We start from the raw sequence: 13,631 nt of genomic DNA on the forward strand, positions 1-13,631 counted from the left end.
ATCTGGAGACACTGTCGCTATCGCTATCGTGTTGTCGGTTCGACGGCCGATCGCGTGGGGCCCAGACGAACGCAAGCTGATTTTGTCGGTGCCGTCGACAAGAAAGCCCGTCACAGTAGAACAACTCACACTCGTCGATTGCGTTGTATGCAGTTGCGTCGTTGTCGGCCTGGTACACGGAGCAAGAAACATTTAGGAGTGGAAACTCCGCTGTTTGCGGCGACCAGATAAGGTCACAAGCCCGTGGAGCCATTATGCTAGCGGCGCCTGGTGGCCTGGAAAAATATTACCGCCGTTTCAGTTGCCAGGGCAACCGGTCGAGTGTGTTGCTCCCATTTGGCCGTGCGCGCCTGACTTCTATTGAGGGCACCGAAGAAGTGGCCGGAGAGCGCGCCGGAGCCGCCTGCCCGGGCACTGCATTTGTTTTTTTTTTTTTTTTTGCTGCGGCTTCTACGACACGCTGCAAGGCACCGCCACTGCATACGGCCCCGTCGGTGCATACAGTTGTGACCTTATCTCGTCGCCAGTGCTCGCTCGCGCTGACGGGATTTTTTTTTTTTATTCAGCATTGATTCAGACACAGTGAAGGTCTTGGATGGCAAGGCTAAAGGCAGTACATTGTCTGCCTGACTAAGGCCCTGTCACCCATACATTGCTCAACAGTGTGGTAGCATATAACATACAGATAGTATACACACATATCAATAGCGTGGATTATACGTACATAGCATACATTGCACACATACGTGCATTAAATACAACAATAACTATACAACTTTCTAAGTAGAAACAGTTTAGGATCAACAGAGTAATATAAACACGAAAAAAAAAACTATATATATATATATATATATATATATATATATATATATATATATATATATATATATACAAGCACAAAATGAAACGCACTTAAAATAATTGTACATAAGACACACAAAAAAAACAATTAGCACAATGTCAATCAGAAAGGGAAAGCAAATATTTTTTCATGGCACTTTTAAAGCAGTTTAATGATCTGAAGTTTTGCGCGATAGTGATCGTGTTAGGATGTGCATTTATGAAGGATGGGACTAAGTATGCTAATTGTTTTTTACCGTAGTTCGTCCTGCAAAATGGAACTCTAATATGGTCATGCCTGAAATTGTATTGGGTTTAACTTGAGAGGTGGTTTTGATAAAAAATGAGTGAATTAACCTTCTAAATGTCTTCCTCCGTGGCCTGGTATGATGGTTTCAGTGACACACTGTGCTGAATAGTCGGTCAATCGTTGGCATAAGCATCTTGTCGGTCTCATATCAACTCAGTGTTACAGCGCCTTAAACGAGTACATGAAGTCAAGAGCGAGCTGCCACCACCAGCAAGTGTGGGCCCACGCGGTACAAAGACTTCGTCAGCAACGTGACATGTTTAGGTGTCGCCCAAGCGTAATACACGGGTTTTTCCTTAAATTTGCTAGCCATCAATGAAAGGCAGCAACTACATGGCACACGGTGTAGTCCAGACCACTCGGACAAAGCCCTGACCGCTTTCGGTTTTAAAGAGGAGTTGCAGTCTTACGCTGCGTATGTTTTCGGCACCGCACCGATGTCGAGCTACTAGTGTTTGCAACAGCGTGTCTCAAAGAGCTTTTTATTATTATTTTTTTCTTCAGTGGACTTCTCAGCATGCAGCCACACGCGAGACCCTACCAAAACGTTTTGCGACGAATTTACTAGGGCAGGACGCATGCGTCGTTGCACCATGAAAACGGTGGACTTGCCTTGGTCTGAAAACCAGATTTGCAGTGTCATTTTTGTTCCCGGTGCCTTCTCTAAAAACGTCCAACTAAAAGGTGAAATGCAGTGTCATATAGCTCCTTCAAAGTGGTACCCGGTTCTGTTCGCCTGTCATTTTGAAACTGAAAGCGCAGCAGGCATTTTTTATTAAAGAACTTGTGATATATTTTACTACTAGCGGATGCATGACAGTATTCTTCAGAAGAGATGGAAGCATTCTAGTTGGCCAGGATATAAAATTCAAAAACTACCGCGAAAGTCTTGGACATTATGGTGTCGGCATGATGACTGCACAAAAGCCACACAACAGCCATTAAATAACTTTACCTATGTGGCTTCGGAGAAAAGTGTCGAACAGCTGTGTATTACCAGTACTCACCTACGGGGCAGAAACCGTAAAGGCTACTCAACAACAGACCATATTGACACTATCAATCAGGCAATAGAGAAATGTGCGGAATATAACCAACCCTTATATATAGCTTTCATTGATTACGAGAAAGCGTTTGATTCTGTCGAAACTTCAGCAGTCATGGAGGCATTACGGAATCAGGGTGTAGACGAGCCGTATGTAAAAATACTGAAAGATATCTATAGTGGCTCCATAGCCACCGTAGTCCTCCATAAAAAAAGCAACAAAATCCCAATAAAGAAAGGCGTCAGGCAGGGAGATACGATCTCTCCAATGCTATTCACAGCGTGTTTACAGGAGGTATTCAGAGACCTGGATTGGGAAGAATTGGGGATAAGAGTTAATGGAGAATACCTCAGTAACTTGCGATTCGCTGAGGATAGTGCCTTGCTTAGTAACTCAGGGGACCAATTGCAATGCATGCTCACTGACCTGGAGAGGCAAAGCAGAAGAGTGGGCATAAAAATTAATCTGCAGAAAGCTAAAGTAATGTTTAACAGTCTCGGACGAGAACAGCAGTTTACGATAGGTAGCGAGGCACTGGAAGTGGTAAGGGAATACATCTACTTAGGGCAGGTAGTGACCGCAGATCTGAATCATGAGACTGAAATAATCAGAAGAATAAGAATGGGCTGGGGTGCATTTGGCAGGCATTCTCAAATCATGAACAGCAGGTTGCCATTATCCCTCAAGAGAAAAGTGTATAACATCTGTGTCTTACCAGTACTTATATATGGGGCAGAAACCTGGAGGCTTACGAAAAGGGTTCTACTTAAATTGAGGACGACGCAACGAGCTATGGAAAGAAGAATGATAGCTGTAACGTTAAGGGATAACAAAAGAGCAGATTGAGTGAGGGAACAAACGCGAGTTAATGATATGTTAGTTGAAATCAAGAAAAAGAAATGGTCATGGGTAGGACATGTAATGAGGAGGGAAGATAATGGATGGTCATTAAGGGTTACAGAGTGAATTCCAAGACAAAGGAAGCATAGCAGGAGGCGGCAAAAAGTTAGGTGGGCGGATGAGATTAAGAAGTTTGCAGGGACGACGTGGCCACAATTAGCACATGACCGAGGTAGTCGGAGAAGTACAGGAGAGGCCTTTGTCCTGCATTGGGCGTAGCAGACTGATGATGATGATGATTTCGCTTCGGGCAATAATAATGACATGTTTGAGCGGTAAAACATCACCGTGAACAGTTATCAGCTATCGGCAATGCGTAAATGAAGCATCGCCAAACTGTGATCTCCTAAGAATGGCACAGTGACCACCGTTCCTTCCCAACATCGCATTGCGGCAGTGCATGGTACAGCATTCTCGCCGACTCAGGCTGCATCAACAGGAATGCTTGAGTGGCCATTGTTCCCAGGATAGAAAGACAGAGGGTCATGGAATTGGCTCTGCGATGGCGGTGCCATTTGCGACTTTGCTGTGTTTCATGCAAGTGTTCACGAGAAGCGATACTGGACAACTTTGTCACAAAATGGACTCGCTGACTGCACCACAAAGCAGCCATGTAATACCCTTACCTTTGCGATGCAGATGACTGTCCTTGTGATTACCAGCCTGCTGATGTCGACTGTGACACGGCTGTCTATAGGGGCGTTATCGGTGTTCGCACTGCCAGGCACCGAAAATGAACCAGAATTCTGCCACCTACCACCTGCCAACTGCTCATCTTCTCTGAATGTGCCACCAGAGGGCTGCAGTCGCCGGAGATCGCCGTTAAAAAACCTAGATAAAATGCTCGATAAAAACATCATTGAGCCTTCTTCGAGTCCATAAGCATCATTGGTGCTGTTGGTTAAGAAGGATGGGAGAGGCACTTCTGTGCGGATTACTGCCATTTGAATGAAGTGAGTAAGAAAGGCGTGTACCCGACGCCGCAAATGACAATGTCCTTGACTGCCTCTACGATGCCAGCTACTCCTCCTCTAATCACCTTCGATCTGGATACTGGCAGGTCGCTGTCGACAATATGAGCAGAGAAAAAACCACATTTATAACACCTGATGGTCTTTTTCAGTTTAAAGTTATGACTTTTAAATTATGTAACGTGTCGGCCACTTTTTTATTATGATACATTGTATTGTATAGTATTGCTTCAGGGTTTCAAATAGTCCACATGCCTGTGCTACCTTGACGTTATCGCCTTTTGACCTGCATTTTATACTCACGTTGAACAACTCTCTACCATACCCGACGTTTTTCGTAAGGCCAGGCTGGAAATCAACTAATCGAAATGCCATTTCAGTCACCACCATATTACTGTTTTGCACCAGCTTGTCGACGCTTTCGGTATACGATCTGACCCAGACAAAATTTGTTCTGTCCGAAACTTTGCGGTTTCGAAGTGAGTCACATTCATAGTTTTGTTGGGCTGTATTCCTACTTCTGCCGCTTTATTCAAGGTTTTGCTGCTATTGCTCGAGCTCTCACTGACCTTTCCAAAAAAGGCATACCCTTCCCATGGGGACCTCCACAATCTGCTGCCTTCTCTCGTCTCATCACACATTTGACCTTACCACCAACCCTCGCCCACTTTGACCCTAATGCCCCAACACAATTTCATATGGATGCCAGTGGTCATGGTGTTGGCGCTGTCCTAGTCCAGCATGGCCAAGATCACATTATCGCTTAGGCCAGCCACCTCCTCTCCCCCCCCCCCCCCAAAGTGCAACTATTCTATTATAGAACAGAAATGCCTTGCTGTTGTCTGGGCAGCTGCCATGTGCCATTCTTACCTTTACAGTCAACCCCTTTCCATAGTAACCGACTACCATGCTCTCTGCTGGCTTTCCTCCCTCAAGGATCCCATGGGCAGGCTTGGTCGTTGAGCTTTGAGACTCCAAGAGTTCTTAAACTCTGTGATTTACAAGTCCGAATGCCCGCATCAACACGCGGATGCTTTTCTTGTGCCCCCGTTGACAGCTCGCATGCACCTGACATCGAGAATGCCACTTATGTATTCTCCTCTTTTTCCATACAAGAGGTATGGCTGTGAACCTACTCTTGTGGTCGACACATTGCTACCATCAAATATGACCTCAACAAGTGAATATCCAATAGCCAAAGTCATTGATGACATCATGCGTGCCTGCTCAATACAGCATAAATTTACCACCTCCTACCACCCTCAAACGAACGGCCTCACTGAGCGTTTGAACCGCACCCTTACAGACATGCTATCTAAATATGTTTCAGACGATGACCGTGACTGGAACGAGGCTCTACCTTACAGTAAATTTGCGTATAACTCTTCCCATCTCGAAACTGCTGGCTTTTCGCCTTTTTACCTTTTGTATGGCCGTGAACCAACGCTACCACTGGACACTGTGCTTCTGTCCACCACAGCTTCAACTAGCGCTTATGCCCGTGATGCTATCGCCCATGCTGACCATGCTCGCCAACTTGCATGCACTCGTCTACAAGTCTCTCAAGGCAAACAAAAGCAACACTATGACCTCCGTCACCGTGATGTCCATTTTGTGCCCGACACCCTCGTGTTGCTTTGGTCACCATCACGTAAAGTTGGCCTTTGTGAAAAACTGCTTTCCTGCTACACAGGCCCTTATTGCGTGCTTCGCCAAGTGACCGATGTCACCTACGAAATCGCTCTAGCCACGCCCACTACGTCCTCCGCTGTGACAACCAGTGACATTGTCTATGTCGCCCGACTCAAACCCTACAACTCTCCACGCGCCTTGGATATTTAACAGCACCGTGACGGCGCTTTTGCCGCTGGGGGGTAGTACTATTACGATATCATCGAGCGATGCTCAAGGGATGAGCCGCGGCGAGAACGACGACGAAGTGGGTCTGTGCCCTTGGCACGGGCGGGTATCGGCCTGGTGGTCTGGCTCCAGTGTAAATACCCTGTGTATAGCCTCTTTCATCTGTGTTTTTCCACACGTAACAATATCTTATGCTAGGTGGTCGCTGTCAAAAGCGGAATGCAATTATGCTACGACTGAAAAGGAATGCCTCGCCATCATTTGGGCTACAGCAAAATTCCGGCCTTACCTATATGGCAGGCCATTCAAAGTGTGTGTCCGCTGTGTCCGTGTCTTGCCTCTGTCTCTCGTCCCTTTTCTGGCGCTAAAAACCTCAGTTATGGAATACCAACACACCCTAACCTACGCTCAAAGTGGTCAGCGACCATCACGGGTTGTGTTGGCTAGCTAACTTAAAGGACCCTTCAGAACAGCGGGCGTGGTGGAGCCTCAGACTGCAAGAATATGACGTCACGCGAATCAACAAGTTGGGACGAAAACACTTTGACGCCGACTGCCTAACGCGCGCCCCCATCGATTTCCCACCGCAAGACGATAAGGACGGCGACGCCTTCCTCGGAATAATAAGGGCGGAAGACTTCGCTGAATAGCAACGAGCAGACCCGGAGCTAAAAGGCCTCGTCGAGTATTTGGGAGGGAACACCGACGTAGTCCCTAGGGCAGTTAGGCGCGGATTCTCTTCGTTCCCGTTACAAAACAACCTGCTCGTAACGAAGAACTTCTCACCAGCCCGCGCCAGCTACCTTCTTCTTGTTCCGTCAGTGCTGCGTCCAGAAGTACTGCACGCCCTATATGACGATCCAATCGCTGGGCACCTGGGGTTCTCCCGAACGCTGTGGAGGGTACAGGAAAGGTATTACTGGCCGTGTCTGAACGCCGACGTCGCCCGTTACGTCAAGACATGCAGAGACTGTCAGCGACGCAAGACACCACCGACAAGGCCAGCAGGATTACTACATCCAATAGAACCTCCTCGCCGACCATTCTAGCAGATGGATTTGTTGGGGGCGTTTCCGACGCCAACATCCAGGAATAAGTGGGATCGTCGTAGCGACGGACCATCTCACCCGCTTCGCTGAAACTATAGCTCTACCAGAAGGCAGCGCAACCGAAGTGGCGAAATTTTTTGTCGAGAACATCCTGCTGCGACATGGTGCCCCAGAAGTCCTCATCTCCGACAGAGGAACGGCTTTTACAGCAGAGCTCACCCAAGCCATTTTGCAATACAGCCATACAAGCCACAGGAGGACAACTGCCTACCACCCGCAGACGAATGGTCTCACAGAGCGCCTGAACAAAACCCTCGCCGACATGCTAGCAATGTACGTCAATGTCGAGCACAAGACGTGGGATGCGGTCCTGCCGTACGTAACCTTTGCTTACAATACGGCGATGCAAGAAACAACACAGATCACTCTGTTTAAGCTGGTTTACAGCAGGAATCTAACGACTACTCTGGACGCCATGCTGCCGTGCGTCTGCGACGAAGAGAATCTCGACGTCGCCACCTATCTACAGCACGTCGAAGTAGCCCGACAGCTCGCCCGCCTGTGGATCAAGAACCAACAAAGGACCAACAGCCGACACTACAACCTTCGATGACGCTACGTCGAGTACCAGCCCGGCGACTGTGTTTGGGTTTGGACCCCTATACGCCAACGAGGACTGAGAGAGAAGGTTTTACGCCACATTTCGGACCGTACAATATCATCCGACGCATTGGCACACTCGACTATGAGGTCGGTCTAGACGGCATTTCGCTATCACAGCGGCGCCACTCACAACCTGAAGTAGTTCATGTTGTGCAAGACTTCAGCCATTCCACCAGCGCTAATGAACTTTGGGGACGTTGCATAGCTGAAGTTCGGACTTTTTTAGGGATTGTGTCACCTTGGCCTTTGTTTTTTGTTGTTTTGTTACTTTGTTTAACAAGTGACCTTTTGTGTTTCACTCTCCTGTTATGTTTGTAGCATCGGGACGATGCCTTTTGAGAGGGGGAAATTGAGACATGAACTCGTTTATCTTTTACGGGTGAGCGCTTTTAACGTCTAAGAAATGTTATCGCTCAGCACAGGACGCGTCTACATGTATTGGAAGTTTCTACAATGTTATTGATGCTTCTATCCGCTGTCTGTTGTTGCCGAACCTTGCTTGACTCGCTGATCAAATTTTGGTGATCGCCGAGTGTGTTTGCCGTTGTAGCCGTTCTTTAAGTGTAGCCTGCTTTTGTGGGCACAGGTTCGCCCAATAATAGTTAGTTTTGTCTTTTACAGTATTGCTGCTGTGTTCTTCATATGTCACTCCACGTGACAATATTGTAAGAAAAGTATATTGTACATGTATATCCACATAGTGAAGTATTAACCATGGTGAGAACCAATTCACACTCTTATTTGGATGGAAGTACTCACCTCAAACCCATTAACAGCGCTTGTTGCTTTAAACGGCCCCTCATCAAGCCACATAGCAAATTTTGGTTATATGCTGAAAGTTGTTATGTGCCCTCTAGGGAACGTTCTGCTGTAAGAATTTTTCAGGTTGGTTCATTAATAGCCGAGACAGAAATATATCAGTGCCACAAACCCATGACTTCAGGAAGCAAGCACCACAGCCAAGAAAGACTCTCTCCACTCATTCCATCTAGCCTCCGCAAGTGAAATTCCTTCCCTGCGTTTGCACATACCGGAGCTCGAGGATCGCGTGACGCGTGCTTCACGAGCACTAACTTTCTTTTTCCTCACTTTTTTTTTGCTGTCTAGCACACTTCCACTGACAGCATTGTGTGTGAACTGTCTTTTGTCTAGTTTCGCGCAGCCCACAACTTTGTGCGCTGTGCACAAGGACACCTGACTAGCGGTAAAAGTCAGTGCTACATGAATACTGAGGCAAACACAAGCGCATCACAGAGCATGTTTGCACGCTTGAACACAGTAGAAAATGACAGTTTTATTGTCTGCACACATAACTGCAAGACGTGGGAACAAGCAGATGAAATGGAAGTATGAACATCTCTCCTGCTGCGTTGCGAAGTAAAACAAAAACATGCAGACATTCGGTTTGTGTGTTTTATTATTTTTCTAAACTCCAATTCAGCTATTGAAGCAACAGATTACACAAATAACACATGCTGCCTTGAATAATTCTGCAAGTCACATGCTACCATGAGCGATGTCAGCACTATTACGTACTTAGGTGGACTTGTGTGTTGACTCTCCAGCTGGGAGCAGGGCACCCACGAGGAGAAGAGCAAACAGAATTTGGTTTGAAATTTCCGCTCTTTCCGTGGTGCGCAGCATTGTAATTCTTAGCAGACACGATCGTTAACGCACATTATATGCACGGCGCTTGTCAGCTCAAAATGGCCAGACTTGGTGAGGGGCCCTTTAAGGTCACCTAAAAATTATTTGCTAGCTTTTTTTTTGTTCAACATAAGTCACCCTGTAGAAATTAAATCTTCAATAAAACAAGGTTGACCCTGTATCTTTCTAGACTCGCACTGGCTTCAGGAATATTTGCAAGGCCTGTGAAATTGCAGGAAAGGATGTTTCTGACCTTAACGCTCGCCATGTCTTTGGCAGCCAGCTTGTTCTGACCATAGAGCACATTGCAGAGGACGACAGCTTCAGGGTCCGCCTTCACCTGCACACACCAATGTGGAGACATCGCTTGAGCAAACAACAATCACCTACCCAATTTGAGAGCAAGTGCAGTGAAGTGCACAGTAACCTAGCTGTATCATCTCGCCCTTTTCCTCGCCTCCTGCGACAAACGAGCAAGAGAGCTAATGAGTTGTTACAAGTGGGTCTGCAGCAAGCAGTCAGTGTAGAGCGAAGACAAAAATGGGGACCGAGCTGTCATCTGCTGGATGAGCCTTGCACTGTTTTCGCTCTCTGTCCACTGACAACACGGCGAAGCAGCTTAAAATTACTGCTTTCTCCACACAGTGAATCATTCAACGCTGAATATTCTGCACAGTGCTGATGGGATGCTTGTTGCTTCTATTCAATGGTGCCATTCGAACGCGTCAGTATTTTGTCTGCTAACTGGGAAGGATTTGGCTTCACTTATTAAAGGGGGGGGGGGCATGGGTTGTAGAGCTGGCCTATGTTATTTCTTGATCAAATCTGATGAAACTGCATTATCATCATCAGCCTGGCTACACCCACTGCAGGGCAAAGGCCTCTCCCATACTTCTCCAACTACCCCAGTCAGGTACTAATTGTGGCCATGTTCTCCCTGCAAACTTAATCTCATCCGCCCACCTATCTTTCTGCCGCCCCCTGCTACGCTTCCCATCCCTTGGAATCCAGTCCGTAACCCTTAATGACCATTGGTTATCTTCCCCCCTCATTACATGTCCTGCCCATGCCCATTTCTTTTTCTTGATTTCAACTAAGATGTCATTAACTCGCGTTTGTTCCCTCACCCAGTCTACTCTTTTCATATCCCTTAGCATTACACCCATAATTCTTCTTTCCATAGCTTGTTGTGTCGTCCTCAATTTAAGTAGAACCCTTTTCGTAAGCCTCCAGGTTTCTGCCCTGTATGTGAGTACTGGTAAGACACAGCTGTTATAAACTTTTCTCTTGAGGAATAATGGCAACCTGCTGTTCATGATCTGAGAATGCCTGCCAAACGCACCCCAGCCCATTATTATTCTTCTGATTATTTCAGTCTCATGATCCGGATCCGCAGTCACTACCTGTCCTAAGTAGATGTATTCCCTTACCACTTCCAGTGCCTCACTACCTATCGTAAACTGCTGTTCTCTTCCGAGACTGTTAAACATTAGTTTTCTGCGGATTAATTTTTAGACCCACTCTTCTGCTTAGCCTCTCCAGGTCAGTGAGCATGCATTGCAATTGGCCCCCTGAGTTACTAAGCAAGGCAATATCATCAGCAAATCGCAAGTTACTAAGGTATTCTTTATGAACTCTTATCCCCAATCCTTCCCAATCCAGGTCCCTGAATACCTCCTGTAAACACGCTGTGAATAGCATTGGAGAGATCGTAACTCCCAGCCTGACGCCCTTCTTTATTGCGATTTTGTTGCTCATTCAATTTTTTGTGCTGAATTTAAATATCAATTATATTATGCATACACATAGTAGTTGTCAAGATAATTAGTAATTACCTTCTATTGTTTGCTTGAATTAAAATTTAACTGCTAAAGGGAAAGTTGTAAACAACACATACACAGATACTGCAATGCATAAGGATAGCAACGCAGGAAACATATTCGAAACTGAACAATTACTTGTGATTTTACAGCCCATTGAGCTTCTGTGTTCACAGTATCAATAATAAGTGCAAATGTTGATGCAAAAAAAAAAACACTTTGGAGAAGAAAATTAAATATCTGCTCGCAGCATTGTTTTTCCAACACATTTAGCTTCATGCTGCAAAAGATATAATAGCTCTAGCTGTCCTAGACCCAAAGATAATGACGCAGCAAATAAGCAAAGTGACCAAAAACCATGTTTTGAAAAAAAAAGAGAATTGAATTGAATATATCTTTATTTCCAACAGATTGGAGGAGACAGGAAAGAAAAGCTGCAAGTGCAGCTTGAAAAAACACCCCGCCCCCTATGACTACAAGACATGGTCAGCGCGGAGCTGCCGCATGTTTTGAACAATACGAAAATACACGGTTTGCAAGAATGCGCAAGAAGCACTAAGTGAAAAGTGAGTAGTTGCGCGTAGTGAAGTTACAAAATGTTTCACACATGAGAGATGAAAAAAAAAAAAACACACACATATATATATACACATATATATCTAATATAAATGTGAACAGAAAGCTGTAAACTCATCTAATATGACTTCTGAAATAGCTGACCATATAAACATGAATATTAGTCCAGCTGAACAAGTCGAGAAAATTCTGATGGGGTAAGGGCACATATATCAATTCCAGATTTGTTGTAAGCATTTAAAAGCCTCGGTAAATTGTTTTTTAGCATTTATGAGCTGTAATTAGTTCTAAAACAGTGCACTGTCCAGGGTTTGGTGTTGTGTTTCTTGTGAAACGTGAGGGGACACGTTCTTCCAAACATGATAATTTAACAAGGGATAGATCGCTTTTCCTGTTCATGTGATAAAACGTCTGCAAAAGTCGACACCTACAGATTTCATGCACTGCAATAATTTTAATCTTGTCAAATTAATGCTCGGTGTGTGAATCGTACGGAACATTTGCGAGGACGCGTACTAAAGAAAGAAACTTTACTCAGTGCTATGCAGTAATAGCTACTTCCATATTTACACTAAGAACTGACTAGTAAGCCCCAGGAATATAGTTCGACTGCTTGGCTGCACTGATGTGCCTCTTTACTAGGCCAGCTGCAGGTTTTCGGCTCATGAGCGCCTGCGTGCTGATGCCACAAAACGACGGTCATCTTTTTCGGTCATGCGCTTCGTACTGAGGGAGCCAGGGTTCAGCCCAAGTTCTTTCAATATGTCCCCAGAGCTTCTTTCATTGCCTGCATAAAACTGCATAACTGCCTCAGCTACCACAACTTCCACGCTGAACAATGAGGCATGTCGCTCCTTGGGTGCAAGTGCCCATATGGTGGAGTGCAAGCACTCATTGCTGTTCTGCGTTTCGCCCCGTAGAAAGCGCTGAAGCAACTTCTTATCAGAAAGTCTCTGGTATACTGGAAACAGGGCCTTACAGGCATGAGGAGGCAAGCTGCAGGGATGTTTTTGTGCAGGCTCGCCCCCAGCCTCTGCAGCGTTCTGCCAACACTAAGAGTTGGGCCTTGTTGGGCAAAAGGTGTGGTTGGCCACTGTATCACTGAAAGTGATATGATGGTTATGTGGCCATCACAGCCCTCTGCATGGCATCGACATCCATGTGCGCCTTCAGGGCCCAATAGGAACTCAATTTATTCATGAGATCATTGTGATTAGATGAGATCATTATTCATGAGATCAATTTATTCACTAGAAATCTTTAGGTTTTCGATAGGTTTCATTTATCGATAAGGTTCAATGTTAGCATTTTATTCTATTCTTTAGGTATTTTGCGTATCACTGTTTTTTCCATTACCAGTAAGTTTTCCCTTTCTATGTTGTCATGACTATGTCATACACGTCGTCCAGTTTTGTGCAATATCTTAGTGCATATATCAGAAGCTCGTCTACATTTTGGTATTGAGGGCGTCATATAAAAATCTTGTTTTTCTTTAATATGTGTGTGTACATGAAACGGCCTTCGCGTTTTCTAGCGCTTTTTTTTTATTTTACCGTCTGTTAACTTTTGTCTTTAGTACTCTTGTATATGTCATGCACCTTTCACTTTTGCTCATTTTTTGAGCGTGTATCACACCACGTTGCAAGAAAAATCTGTTTTCGGGAACGAAGTCAATAAAGCGAGACTAAACATCTCTAGTGTTGGAAGTGGAATTTTTTTTATGTCCCAACACATGCTGGTATAATATAAGTATGGGCAAGACTGCGTGCGTGCCAATGCATAGCCCACGGCGCACCACGCACCAGCTCGCAAGCAATGCCAATGCGCAGCGTCCCGAGCTGGCGCGTGGTGCACCGTGGCGCGCATGCGATTTAAAAAAAAAAAAAAAACGTGCTGCATACAGGTTAAAAAAAGTAAGTGGCGCGCACGGCATGGGGGAAAGAGAGCAG

The 13,631-nt window shown here is 45.6% G+C and overlaps 1 protein-coding gene across 1 annotated transcript in view; it reads right to left on the reverse strand.

The window, feature by feature from the left end:
- Positions 1 to 13,631, reverse strand: part of LOC135901683 (26S proteasome non-ATPase regulatory subunit 13-like) — a 100,377-nt gene that overhangs the window by 46,220 nt on the left and 40,526 nt on the right. The window contains exon 6 of the mRNA XM_065431528.1: positions 9,540 to 9,626. Coding sequence (XP_065287600.1) covers positions 9,540 to 9,626 — 87 coding nt within the window. The remainder of the gene's footprint in view (positions 1 to 9,539; positions 9,627 to 13,631) is intronic.

This window comes from Dermacentor albipictus, unplaced genomic scaffold, assembly GCF_038994185.2.
Source record: "Dermacentor albipictus isolate Rhodes 1998 colony unplaced genomic scaffold, USDA_Dalb.pri_finalv2 scaffold_16, whole genome shotgun sequence".
Classification (NCBI taxonomy): domain Eukaryota; kingdom Metazoa; phylum Arthropoda; class Arachnida; order Ixodida; family Ixodidae; genus Dermacentor; species Dermacentor albipictus.